Source organism: Sander lucioperca, chromosome 3 (assembly GCF_008315115.2).
Source record: "Sander lucioperca isolate FBNREF2018 chromosome 3, SLUC_FBN_1.2, whole genome shotgun sequence".
Lineage (NCBI taxonomy): Eukaryota > Metazoa > Chordata > Actinopteri > Perciformes > Percidae > Sander > Sander lucioperca.
The window spans coordinates 38,313,127-38,326,762 of NC_050175.1; the positions used below are offsets into that span (position 1 = coordinate 38,313,127).

Genomic DNA, 13,636 nt, shown 5'->3' on the forward strand with positions numbered 1-13,636 from the left:
TGGTTTATTACACTGGCAAATTTCCATCTGCTTCCATTATTGCTGCATCTCTAGCCCTCGACATGAACTCAACTTAAACAATGTGATTGAAGTTTCCAGGCAAGTGGGAATTTTTTTAAAGTAGAGGCAAAGATCATGGTGGTGTGTGTAAGCCGTAATGAATGAAATATGGACGCAGTCTTCGTGACGTGGTTTCTGAAGAGCCAAAATGAAGCGCAAAGTGGCTGACTCTCCTGTGATGGCACCCACCTGTCACTCAAAGCGGCACAACCGTAATTATGCAGGACTTTAAGCCTCAATATAATTTAAACAGGTGAGTTTTTTTTTTTTTTAAATGAAGAGGGAACTTAGCTAACCCTGAAGTGCCAGATGGTTTGTTACACAAAACCATGTATGAGGACATCATTGGAAACTGTTTGGAAAGGGCATTTTTCAGACCTGTTTCTGTCTCAGGAACAAACTCTCGCCAGATCTGGCTACACAGATAAGCTAACATCAACTAAAACAAATGTGGCTTTTAGCTGTGTAATAACATTAATATCTAAGTCAGAAAAACAAAATATGAATACATTTTGCAAATATAACTTTTCATCCACTTTTCAGCCATCCATACGGCATTCACTACAACTTTCAAATAAGGCCACGCTCATTTGGGAGACAGGAAGTGTGTACTGTTTCATACCATTGGTGCAGCGTGTAAGCGTGTGCTATCTTTAGTTTTAGAAAAACTTTGACTTAACCCAGCGCTAGTAGAAGTGCAGTGTAAATCATGTGAAAAGCCCTAAAGAGTACGATTTGTTTTGTCCCAGCTGTCACAAAATAAAAGCATATGAGGCACAACCAGTGACAAAATAAGAGCATAAATAGAACAAGGTCTTCTATGGCTTCATTACTGTCTCCATCAACAACTCAACAGGAGCAGTTTAGGGTTAAAAGGGTTAAAGGAAAATTCCGGTATTTTTCAACCTGCTTTTTTTCTTCTATTTTTGTAAGATTTTTTTTGCATTTGAGGCCTTTATTTTTTTACAGGACAACTTTTGCCGTATCCGGTCGACAAAACTCTGAATACATCTTCCATTTTTAAGAATGACTTCAGTGCCGTTCTTTGTTCTTTTCTCAAAGAAAAGCTGAACTCCAAGCCCGCCCACCGACTCTATACACGATGTGATTGGCCTGACCAGAGTTTGGTTTTTCCAGCTCGCAAGCCAACGGAGAGTTGCTAGACGACCCTGGCTGCAAATTACATTTGCTCATTTGCGTCTAGATTTCTAGGCTAACAGTATGCGGCTCTGTTGGAAACTTAGACGTAGTCATATTTTCAAATCTCCGGTTAGCTTTTAGCTCTGACTTAATGTAGGGCCCAATGGAATCTGTCTTATAGCTTTTGTAAATTCTCAATTTCACGATTCCGTCCATGATTCTGTTATCACAGAAACTATTGGGCTCTACATTAATGCTGCCATCAGTCTGTGACCGGCCCCCAGCGGAGCCCTCGTCGAAAAAAGACACTTGCCACCTGGCTAAACAACTTTTCTTGGGGAAGCACTGTAGTTGCACTTTTTTCAACTGGCCGCTGTGGCTCAGCGTATGACCATGGAAACCAGAAACAGAAGTAGCTTTCCAGTGTTTTCAAACCCCTTTAAATTGTGGTCCAAGAATTCAACAACAACAACAGTCTTTGGAAAACTAGCTTGCTTGTCTGACCTGAAGTCTGCCATTGTGTCCAATCTTTGAATCATTACCAGAATGAGCTCTGAAAAGATGGTGTCTCCATCTGGCTGTAAGAGCTGTATACTGGCATGAAATGAGAGGGGAGATGGATGAAATAAAGTGGGGAAAAAAGCTTATTTGGAGGAGGACAATTTGAAGATTGTTGAAGAAGCAAGGACACAGAAACGCATGTGGGGAAGAGGAACCGTCAGCACTCCCTCATCTGTCTTTTTCTGTGATTGTCCTTACGTAGCATTCTCAAGATGTATCTGTAGTGTTGGTTATTGTGGAAGAGAGGACCATTGTTACAGCTGCTCATTATAACAATTTCAGAATGTGTTCAGAAAAAAGGAGTAGTTTGACATTGTGGGTTATTGTTAAAATAAATAAAAATCTAGAAAATGCCTTGTATTTTGGTTTGCTTCCTATATTTGGGTCAAGTTCTTACCTAAAATGAATCAAACTCTTGTGCACTTGGAAGCGAACCGAGACGCCCGTTTTCAGGCGGACCAGAGTTCAAATGAGCTTCCACACCACCCCAAACCAACCGGATTATCTGATGAAACGCTCCAAGGTTCGGTTAAAACGGACCAAACTATTCAGGTGTGCAAACTGCCTAAAACATTCATATGTTCTGACTACAGAAGCTTACTTCAGTACCATACATGTACAGTATACATCAGAGCTGGAGATGCATGTGCTGTGTGCATTTGAATTATTCATCTAAGTAGACTGTGTGACACAATCATGTGATGAATTGGAACCACTGAGTGCTCAGTGATGAAAGTGAAATCATGAGCATTAGTGCATACATGTGAGAGAGCTTAGTGCACACGTGAACACACACACACACTCTCTATGCTGGAGTTATAAGCTAATTACATCAAAGGGTCATGAGTTCATATCTAGGTCAACACTGTAGCTTGAGGATCCAACCTCCCTGGACTGGATCTCACACACCACTATTCTTTTTAAAGATTTTTTTGGGGCATTTTAGGCCTTTATTTCCACAGTACAGATGAACACATGAAACGAGAAATGCAGCAAAGGGCCGCAGGTCAGAGTCGAACCCGCGGCCACTGCGTCGAGGAGTAAACCTCTATATGTGTGCGCCTGCTCTACCAACTGAGCTAAGCCGGCCACGCACTTTACTGCTCTGTTAAGATTTGCCATGTAAAGCAGCTGTATGTCACATTCATTGTGAATTTTACAACACAAATGAAAAGATGTGCGGGGCAAAAGGACATCCAAATAGAAACTCTAAATGGATGAAATGGGATGGAGAGTCAGAGTGAGAAGGAGAGAACCCCAGCAGAGGGGGACATCAGGTGGCCAAACTTCCTCTTTCCCTTTCTTCTGCGTCTTCTGTCCTTTTGTTGTGTTCTGCCCCACCACATGATGAGAAAATGCTTGAGCTCACTGTACAGTCATGGACATAAAGCTATCTGGAACGCTTCTCAGTCCCCGGGGACACACACATCAAACACAGATCTACAGTACAAAGCTGCATCAGCCCAAGATGAAACTACTGTACTCCAGCTGCTCATCTACAGGGAGTTACAGTTAGGCACCGCTGGTCTTTGATGATAAGCCTTCACATCCATACCTTTTCTGGGACTGCCAGATAAGCAATATCCATTCACAGCTCAGTTCATGTGCTATAGGATCAATGGGGATGCAGCATGCAGCTATATACTGCCCAGAGGAGCCTAATGTTAATTCACAGGAATAAGGCACCATATTGTTCTCCCGTACGGTAAATGTAGCACACCTGGGGCTTTATTAAAACCAACGGTGTGCGGCTAGTAAATGCATGGGGCTGCTACAGGATGTGAATACAACATTCATGATTTCCACAGTTAAAATTAATAAAACGTATAAAACATTCACAGATTCCACTGTTAAAGCTGTGTCGTTATCCACGAATACATTTCAGGCGTGACACAATAGATATCAGGGTTTAAAGCAGATAGAATAACAGATGTATGGATGTTATTTCGGTTTTCAAACAAGCGCAGGACTTTCACCCGGGAGACTGGAGTTAGTGTCCCGTTTGAAAATTAAAGTTTTTTTTACTTCGTGGAACAAAGGGAACTACGTGACATTTTGTGTCACGTGCATAAGTGAGTACGTCAACATGCACACCAATCATTATACTCCACTATTATTCTGAATATGACAATATTCAGAATTTGATACAGGTCATGTAAACAGCATATTCCTATAAAGCCTTTTTCCGAATATAGCATTTTCCGATTAAGACGTGGGATATTCCGGTATTATTCGGGTATTAGAGGCATTCTTTGGACATGAATACAGCACATTCGGAATATGAGTCTCAATCGGGGGGGTTTTCACCGCAGGCTTATGGTCTGTTCTGTGCGTTGCTATGGTTGCTGTAAACAAACCAACCAGCTTGCAAGGCTGCAGACCCCATAAGAAGGAGAAACACAGCTACTTTTAGACATTATCAAAGACTTGGATATCAACAGGTTTTTTGGATATGCGCACACATCGCTACGCCGACCTTTTCAAGAAACTGGTTGAAGGAATGAAAGAGGGACGCTGTGTTCGCACGGTGCAACAAGTCTGCCACTGCTGGGAAACTTTGAAAAAAATCGTATTTTGCACGGCTACATGTAAACGGGAATATTAGTGTAATATTCACTTTCATTAGCCGTGTAAACAGCTTAGTCAGAATATCGTCTTTTTCGGAATAAGGGCTAAAAACAGAATATTATGTGCATGTAAACGTAGTCACTGAAGTGAAGTAACGTCTGATTTTAACCCAAACCACGATTATTTCCTACACTTAACCAAGTCCTTTTTGGCCTAAACCTAACCAAACTGCAACCGTTTCACAACGTTTATGACGTGTTAACATTGATGATGACTTTTTGTTGGATAAACGTAAATTTAACGGCTCCCAGTAACCTTATCTCGGTTAAATTTAACTGTAAAGACCACTAACCTTAACTGTCATGTGACCAGTCGTCACGTAACCAGTCACCGGTCTCCTAATTTCGTAGGCTATCATACGAATGAGTGTGCATATGTTTTCGTAAGATATCATACCCTTTCATGAGAATGCGTTGAGTATTGTTGGACAGAGCCGTTTCTAGTATTTGTGCTAACAAGGTAACTGGCAGCTTGTAGCTTTATATTTAACAGAGAGATATGACGGTGATCAGTTTTTCACATCTAGCTTTTCCACCAGAAGGTATTTTCCCGACAATGTCAAACTTTTGCTTTGAAATTAGAAATAATTTTATCTTTGCTGCGTTTCATTATCTGAGGGCATGGTTGTTTTTCAGTCACACAGGTGTGTAGGTATGAGGTCTAACATTCATTATGCATCATTTGCTTTCTGCTATTCATCTACCGAACCTTCATTTACATACTAATGGAAAACGTGGCGACAATTATAACTTGTTTCATCAGTAATTTCCTTTGTCCTCTGGGCTTCACCATATTTGTTATAAACTGCACCAACATATTACACTACACAGCCAGCTTCAGCGTTCTGACGGCCAGAGATATATTTTACAGATCAACAGGGTGGGCCCCATCTTTTATTAGTCAGTATTGAACCACGCTGCGCCTACACAAGTAACTGTCCCTGTCCTCATTCATTTGCATGATCTACAAAATCCTGTGTCTACCCCACGTTATTTACAATCACACATTTCCCTGCATAAAGAGTCACATTAATACTTTAAACACACACCCTCACCTACGCACAAGTCTATTCATCAACCCCCTACATGACGCCCACTCAATATTCACACACCACTGTGTTATTAGGTTACTTTTGTTATTAGTTATAAGGACACCATGTGAATGTTGATCAGAGCTCATTCAAGTCAAAGGCTTTAGTGTAATAAGCCTATTTTTAAAACCACAGGCAGCTTCCAGCATGTTTCAGAGGCAGATAATTAATATGCAACAAGCATACATTTGCCTAAAAGGTAAAGTGCATTAGTTATACATGAATGCAAGTGATAAGGAAAAGAAGGGTTATTATGATACCAGATAATACATTGTGAGTATCTTAAGATTGAATTTAGATAAAAATGTAATTGACTTCGTTTTTTGACAAAACTCATCTAGTCCTTCATACCATACGACGATATAGCTTGTTTATTGCTACTCTCTAATACGACCCACAGGATCCCTTCGTAAAACTAAAACAGAAATCTAAACCAGAGAACGTAACGGTCGCAGTTTTAAACATGTTAACGTTGTGAAATGATAACAGTTTGGTTAGGTTTAGGCACAAAAACTACTTGGTTATGTTTAGATCGTGTTTTGGGTTAAAATCAGAATTTACTTTATTTCCGGTTACGCACAAGACACAGAATGTGGCGTAGCTCCATTTGTTCCATGAGTTAAAAAAAACTTGCTGTTTACTAAAGTCTAGTAAAGTCCTTGCATGTTTGACCCGCCCACCGCCGTAACCATAGACTGTATATAAGAATGGACCAACAGATCCCGTGTCTCTGGACGGAGACCAGTGAAGGCCGTTACAAGCACTTTTCCGGTGAGTGCCGAGTGTTACTGCGCAGCATCCAACTGAGAGAGACGACGTAAATGTGACGTGAGCAACCTGTCTGAAAGTTGGAAGTCTTCTGGTAGCTGTGCCAAGAGAAATCTCAATCATTCCCAATCTAGCAGAGACGGAGAGCGTAGGTATATGTAAGGAGATAACATGGACACAGGCTAATTATTGCTAACTAAAATGCTAGTTAACATTAGTAATTAAACTTAAACAGCTAATGGAAGTCCAAACTGCCTGAGAGCTTCTCCTGTACTATACGGTAATCGTTAGCCTATTTTTACAAAAATGTCTGCTATGGAGCCATAACGTGACATACAATGTAATGGAGCCTTTTATACATTGTCGTGTTTCTTTAGAAATAAACATCAACAATGAATGGCAGTCAATGGGATGCTAATGGGAGGTGAATGCTTATTAGCATCAAAATGGCGCCATAGGAAGTTCGGGTTGTGAGGAGACGCTTACCCCCTTGGTTATGGTTAGGGTTAAGGTGAGGGTTAGCTGCCTGGAAGGCGACGTTGGGGGCTTAAAACACCATCGGGCCCACCGTGCACACAGCGTCTGTTTCCATAAAGTAGAGAAGACGGCTGCGAAATTCACTAGTTCACGAAAGGTTGGTATCTATCTCGTGAACACCTTTACACAATCCCACATTAAAAAATGCTATAAAAATATTTAATATTCTGAATACAATGTTGGAGTCCCGACCCGACTCTTAGCAAACAAGCGATTGTGCCTGCTTTAGAAAGTTAACTAGTCGCAGGTTTGCTGTAAAATGCAGGTGGGTTGTCGAGGTCAAAATAACGTTATAATGTTATGTCATTTTTTTACTCTTAGACTGAATGTTTGCTGCTTCAATCCAGATGAGTATTGAAAAGTTTTTTTTCTGCGACTGAAAAAGGCCTGTTTTGAGGATGAGGACCAGCCTGAACCGGAGGTATCAGTCTGAAACAGAGCTCAACAGTCCCACCAGTGAAATTAGTTATGTTATTAATTTGTTTACAATATTTTCAGGCTTCAACCAGTGAAAGACAGGGTCAGGGAGAGAGAGAGATAGATAGGCATTGAAGCAGGAGAGGAGGACAGCATCCAACAGCGTGTCCTCCTCAGTTTTTGATACACATCTTCCCCCCGCCACAAATTGCTTTCTAATCTGTGGGAAACACTGTCAGTACTGTGTGTCCCTACGAGCATTTTTGTTTCAAATAAAAAGCTCTGCATCTTTAAAGGTGCACTATGAGTTCCTGCGTGGTTTAAGCGTCATTTCATTTTTGTCTCAAATCGTAGGCCTCTCTCCTTGATCCTCTAGCTGGCTGCCCCCTGAACACACCGTGAAAAAGCCCGGTCTCGGGAGACAACACAGGGGTCGTATACGTCAAACAAACACTAGAGGCACAGGATAGGCACCAAAATACAACAAACCACGTTCCAATCACAGACAAGATGGTTGGGGGAGGGTGTGGGGGTTAGTGACAGTTAGTCATGACAGTTATGGAAACATAGGGGGGAGGGGCGAGCTTGCTCTGTTTTGTTTTGAATTTACTTAGAACGTCAACAGAAGTTACGTCATGTAGGAGCGCATAGTGCACCTTTAAGACTAAGTGAGGAAATACTAATGTGTACATGTAAGAGCAGATATAAAACCTTTTCTGACATGCATGTAAGCTTGTTGTAGTTGCAGTGTGCTGTGAGTGCATCGGAGCACATGTGGGTCACTGAAAAGACCTTTATCATCTTGAAAAGCACAGGTTTGTTCGAATTCTACGTTTCCCCCCACATTTTCTAAAATATACCTGTTTGTTTAATGCAACTGATTATAACCCACAGCTTAAATGCCACAGAGGGTCGTGCGGTGTATGAGTGCCGCAGCTTGAACACATCAACAACACAGTGTTGGGCTTGAGTTTACTAAGTACCAGCTTCCAAAAATAAGCTCATACAAACTGTTTCATACCATTGCCGCCGTTTTTTGTTTTTTTTAGCTATAGAGAATCTTTGCTATAAGGTGTCAAATACACCATCACTAATTCATTAGTGGGTCTCCACAAGGTTGGATAATCAATACTCACATGTCAACATTGAAAAACAAATGTAGTTCATATCTCATATCGACGCCCACACAAATGCACACAATGACTGCCCTCCACATTTCTGTGCTTCACAGATCCTCACCGTCTGCTGCAGGTCGGGGATGAGGATGCGGATGACCAGCGAGTTGATGTGAATGTCGTCCATGTGGTTCCGCGATGGCTCGGCGGTGGCCCTTATGGTCTCGTAAATGGTCTCTTCGTGGGAGCTGTCGGAGTCACAGTCGTCGGAGTAGTCAGAAAAGCTCTGGGCCATCTCATCCTCACTGGAGGTGGGGCTCCGGGGCATAGTCAGCAGGCCCGGCGGATTCAGCTGAGACAGAGAAAGAGGGGAAAAAAGGTCACATAAACTCAAACCGCTCATTAGAAGGAGTAGGCATTACAATTTAAGAACCCATTGCTCCCTTTGGACAGCTTTTGTCGCTTTAGAGAGCCCCCAAAAATGCTGCTTGTTAGTTTGTTAGTTTATCCTCGTCCATTCTGTGCTCGCAGATTGCTTCAGGAAACTCCCAGAGGAGTTAATGTGATTGCATATCTTAACAAAAAGGTTTCACTTTATTATACTGTATAAGTGGTGCGGAAACTGCCCCTGCAAGCAATTGTACCATATGACCAAAGGCCCTACTCTTTAAATGGTAGCAGGCCAGGTGACTGCACTCTATTAATCTGAGGCGTCAACATGATTTATGGATCATAAAATTAAACACGTACAAAATCCCATCCGTCACTGCTTGTTGCCATGCTCTCGTAAGTGACCTGGATAGAGTTAAGACATTTAAAATAACCTGAATATCCAATCATTTGTATCTTAAAATCCTCACGGTTTTCTGATTAGGTCAGTTTGAAGATCTTTGACTTTAAAGACAGTGAAATGGTAGTTACTGAGTAACAGTAATGTAACAAATGTAATCTGATTACAGTAACGCATTACTATTAATAAGTAATGTAATCACATTAGTTACTTATCAAATAATTACCGTGTTACTTGCATTACTGGTTAGGCCTGTCACAATATGCAATAAATCAATTAATCGCATGATGAATAAAAATAAGCTTGATCATTTTTAAATGGAAATTATCCGGTTTTTATTACAATGCATTTTTTGTTTACAGAGACTGAGAGTCCATTTTACTTATTGTTTTGTTCATTTATTGTGGATATTTAAAATGTCTTCCAGTTCCAGTGTTAAATATTCTTTAGAAATAAAAGTTTATTGATCTTTGAAAAGGTGTACCTGCATTATAATGCCATTATCATTATATTAGATGAAAATGGTTTCAGAACGACAATATTATCGTTTATCGCAATCATTTCTGGGACAATTTATCGTCCAGCAAAATTTCTTATCGTGACAGGCCTATTACTGGTTATTCAACTATCTGCATAATGTGAGGAAAGAATAACAAATCAAACGTCCGTTTTCGTGCATGTTTGCGTAACACCATAACACTCGTCCGAGTAGACGAAACAAAAATGTCAGAGTCACCGCTTAAGACGTCTTTTTAGGGGTGGAGGTATGCCCATTACTTCTAATTAGTTGCATGAAAGGACAAAAACTTTTGTATGTATACTAATTGTAAAGTGTAAATTGTGCCCAGCCTTAGTAACGCATTACCCCCAACACTGTGCATAGACAGTGTTAGGTGAGTGCAGTTAGAGCAACTTGACATGCTACTCATGCAACACAAACTCAAAGAAGCCAACACATTAGTTAAGTGAGCAATCCGTGTGACCGAAAGAATCGGTGCAACAACATACGATAAGACACAATACAACTCTATTGTCAGTTCACACCGAAATTCATTTTTTGTTCCCGAGCTAGACAACAATTACACATATAGTACAAAGATGAAGACATATCAACAGCCACGGCAAAGAAACATGTTTTTAATGATATTCTTGGATCCACATCTTAATTGGCAGCAAACTGGTTTTGGTTTAGCAACAGGATAGACTGATGTATAAAATAGTTCTTGAGCCTGTTGTATCAACTAGCCTGGTCCTACCAGACTCTGGTACATTAGCCTGGTCCTACCAGACTCTGGTACATTAGCCTGGTCCTACCAGACTCTGCTACATTAGCCTGGTCCTACCAGACTCTGGTCCATTAGCCTGGTCCTACCAGACTCTGGTACACTAGCCTGGTCCTACCAGACTCTGGTCCATTAGCCTGGTCCTACCAGACTCTGGTCCATTAGCCTGGTCCTACCAGACTCTGGTACACTAGCCTGGTCCTACCAGACTCTGGTCCACTAGCCTGGTCCTACCAGACTCTGGTCCATTAGCCTGGTCCTACTAAACTCTGGTCCATTTCATTGGTCCAGAGAGTCTGGCCACTCTCCATTGACAAGTGTTAACTTCCTTGAAGGCGGGTACTCTGTTGAAGTTTAAAACTATTGGATCCGCCCAGAGCCACTCTGGATCTGCCATAACCAATCGCTAACGTTTGGTCGTGACGTCGGCTTAGCATCGCTAGCGTTAGCCTTAGCCAACTCCTTCACCACTAACGGAGCGAGCTGGAAGATCAAACTGTTCCCGAACCCCGTGGGGAGGAGGGCCACAACATCATGGCCACCAACACAACTCAGCAAAGATTGTTCTTGCTCGGGCTTTAACTTCTGGATATTCGGCAGCGTTGCCACAACGGACCGAATGGCTTCGCTCGCATCTTTCTCCGTCGCCATTACGGAACTACAACTCAAACTAGCACACAACCTCAACGTCATCGTCTCCCTCTGTTCGCTGATTGGACCGGTAAAGATTTGGCCAGAGAAAACCTGCGAATACACTGCAAACCCAGATGTAGTACTGAAGGAAAATGAAAATTGAGCGGAAGTAGGAGGGAGGAGCCAGGCTACCATCTACACCAAGGGACTCTAAATCTTCTGTTAGAAAGCAAAGGTTGATATTCATAATTTGAAACGTGCATGGAGTCAGAAGAGATGCTGTTAGCAAGTCTGAGCATGCTCTTCTTGTGGATTGTCATCAACATGATCATTTCTTTTCATCGGCACTGAGTAAGAAGAACTCAGCCAGAGATTCTTCAGCTTTTAGCCAGAGAAAACTGAAGTGTTTGGTTTGATACGAGAGAAGCTCCTCACTCAGAAAAAGCAATAGTGAACAGATGAGACGTTTCAGCTGTAGGGCCATTGGAAATGTTCCAGACTGAGTTATGTGTGTCGCCCTGCAGCATCTGTGACACTCATCCTGGTGTGTATGGGTCCATTAGCTGATATGCTTGTCATTGTGTCATGGCATCGTCCCAGACACCTGGACACTGCTGATGGAAATGTTTTCTGATAACAAGAGATAAAGGTCTCCATTTGTATCAGCTGTCAGCGAGATGTGCCACGGATAGATTTTCTTTCCACAGATTACTTTCTGTTCTTCGGATTTACTGTGCCGTTTCTCCTCATAATTAAACTAAAAATCTATCAGAAAGAGACACAAACAATAAGAGAGAAAAGATGGAAACTAAACTCATTGCTGGATTACTTTAGCACATTTCTATTTTGGCTTCCTGCTGGGGACTTTATAGTGTCACTTGTCTAATTTTCTTGCATGTTTTTCCAATCAGCATGTGGTCAATTATAAACACATTCTAGGGTACTACAGAGAGTGGAGTGTGTATGCAAACGTGTGTGTGTGTGTGTGTGTGTGTGTGTGTGTGTGTGTCATAGTGTGCTGTTAAAATACATTAAATATTAAAATGTGCTGAAATAAAATATACACAAATGTGTTTATTAAAAAGTCAGCCAATTACATCATTGATGCTTAGATAAACTTGATTAGATAATATATCATTTATAAAATTGCTAATATGATATACTTTTCTGTATTATGCTAACGAAGTACTGCTAACATTATGTGGCTAAAGTTATTATTTCACGATCACAGTTACTTTACCATCTTTAAGTAAAATTTATTTTTTGGGCATTTTAGGACTTTATTTTTATAGGACAGCTGTAGACATGAAAGGGGAGAGAGAGTGGGAATGGCATGTAGCAAAGGGCCGCAGGTCGGAGTCAAACGTGCGGCCGCTGCGTCGAGGAATAAACCTCTATATATGGGTGCGCGCTCTACCAGGTGAGCTACAGGGCGCCCAACGTTTTTTTTTTAGCTACATATTGCTAACCTGACTCCGCCAGATGGATTGCTTCGCATTTGCTCAGCATATCCATCTGGGAACTTACCGTGGGAGAACTTTTGGGAAGGGACGAAAATACTGGTTAGCTGGTTGGATAAACCATCTGTCTATCACCACCTATGTTGGTGATAGACGGGCCAAATCAACCAATCAGATCAATGAAGCGTATGAAAATACAACCACAAGCCCCTGCTGCTGCAGGCAAAGCATAGCTCATTAGCTCAGCAAGCAAGCAACATGTCAGTAAAGGATATTTGCCGTTTGTGTAACGAGAATTTACGAATAAAAGGCACCATTTCAGGTTCCCGGTCCATATTCCAAAAGAAGGATCCAAGAGAAAAAAGCATTAGCGAGCGGCTAACATAATTAGGGCTACCGCTGTCTGAAAATACTGGTTAGCTGATTGGATAAACCATCTGTCTATCGCCACCTAAACCCGCCTCAAAACCAACGCTGATTGGTCGGTTGTTTGACGAACGGCTCCAAATTTTCTCTATTTTGTCTCAAGATGCCAGACTGATCTGCGAGTGGAAAACTGGAGCTCACCAGATCAGGACGGTCTCACGAGGCTAACATATTGCACCTTTTCCCAATGAAAACAGGACACTTCTGTAAACGATCTGTGATATGTAACATTATTCCATTCCATTTTGATAACGATTAATCATTCAGCCCTAGTTGGATTCGAACCTGTGGCCGCTGCCCCTATCTTTAAGTGTTTTGATGACACTATCAGGTACATTTCGTGTACGTTTTCAGGAAAATTAAAACCTCTCCCTTCAGCAGCCATTCTGACTGCTACTCAGATTGGTTTCTCATTGGTTGGCGGGCCGCCACGGTAAAATCAACATAGAGGAAACACTGAAATCCCCATGTCCCTTTTAGGGGCTCCGTAGATGTTGTTAGCGGTGAATCATTTTTTAAATAGTAGTGCTTGAATTATTCCTATAGTACCGTTAAACTAACTGTGCATCAAAGTGTATATTGACGAAATGTACAGGTACAGTATATTAAATATAGGAAATGGTATTACATTTTTTGTCATGCTTGGTTGGATTTAACTAAAAACCAAACCTTCACCTTCCATACAATGCCTGTCCTCCATGTATGTCAACAACATAATCATTACACAC

The 13,636-nt window shown here is 41.5% G+C and overlaps 1 protein-coding gene across 1 annotated transcript in view; it reads right to left on the reverse strand.

Annotated features, from left to right (window-relative positions):
* Positions 1-13,636, reverse strand: part of LOC116067198 (SH3 and multiple ankyrin repeat domains protein 2) — a 306,129-nt gene that overhangs the window by 206,786 nt on the left and 85,707 nt on the right. Inside the window, exon 3 of the mRNA XM_031323535.2 lies at positions 8,441-8,668. Within this exon, the coding sequence (XP_031179395.1) occupies positions 8,441-8,668 (228 nt within the window). The remainder of the gene's footprint in view (positions 1-8,440; positions 8,669-13,636) is intronic.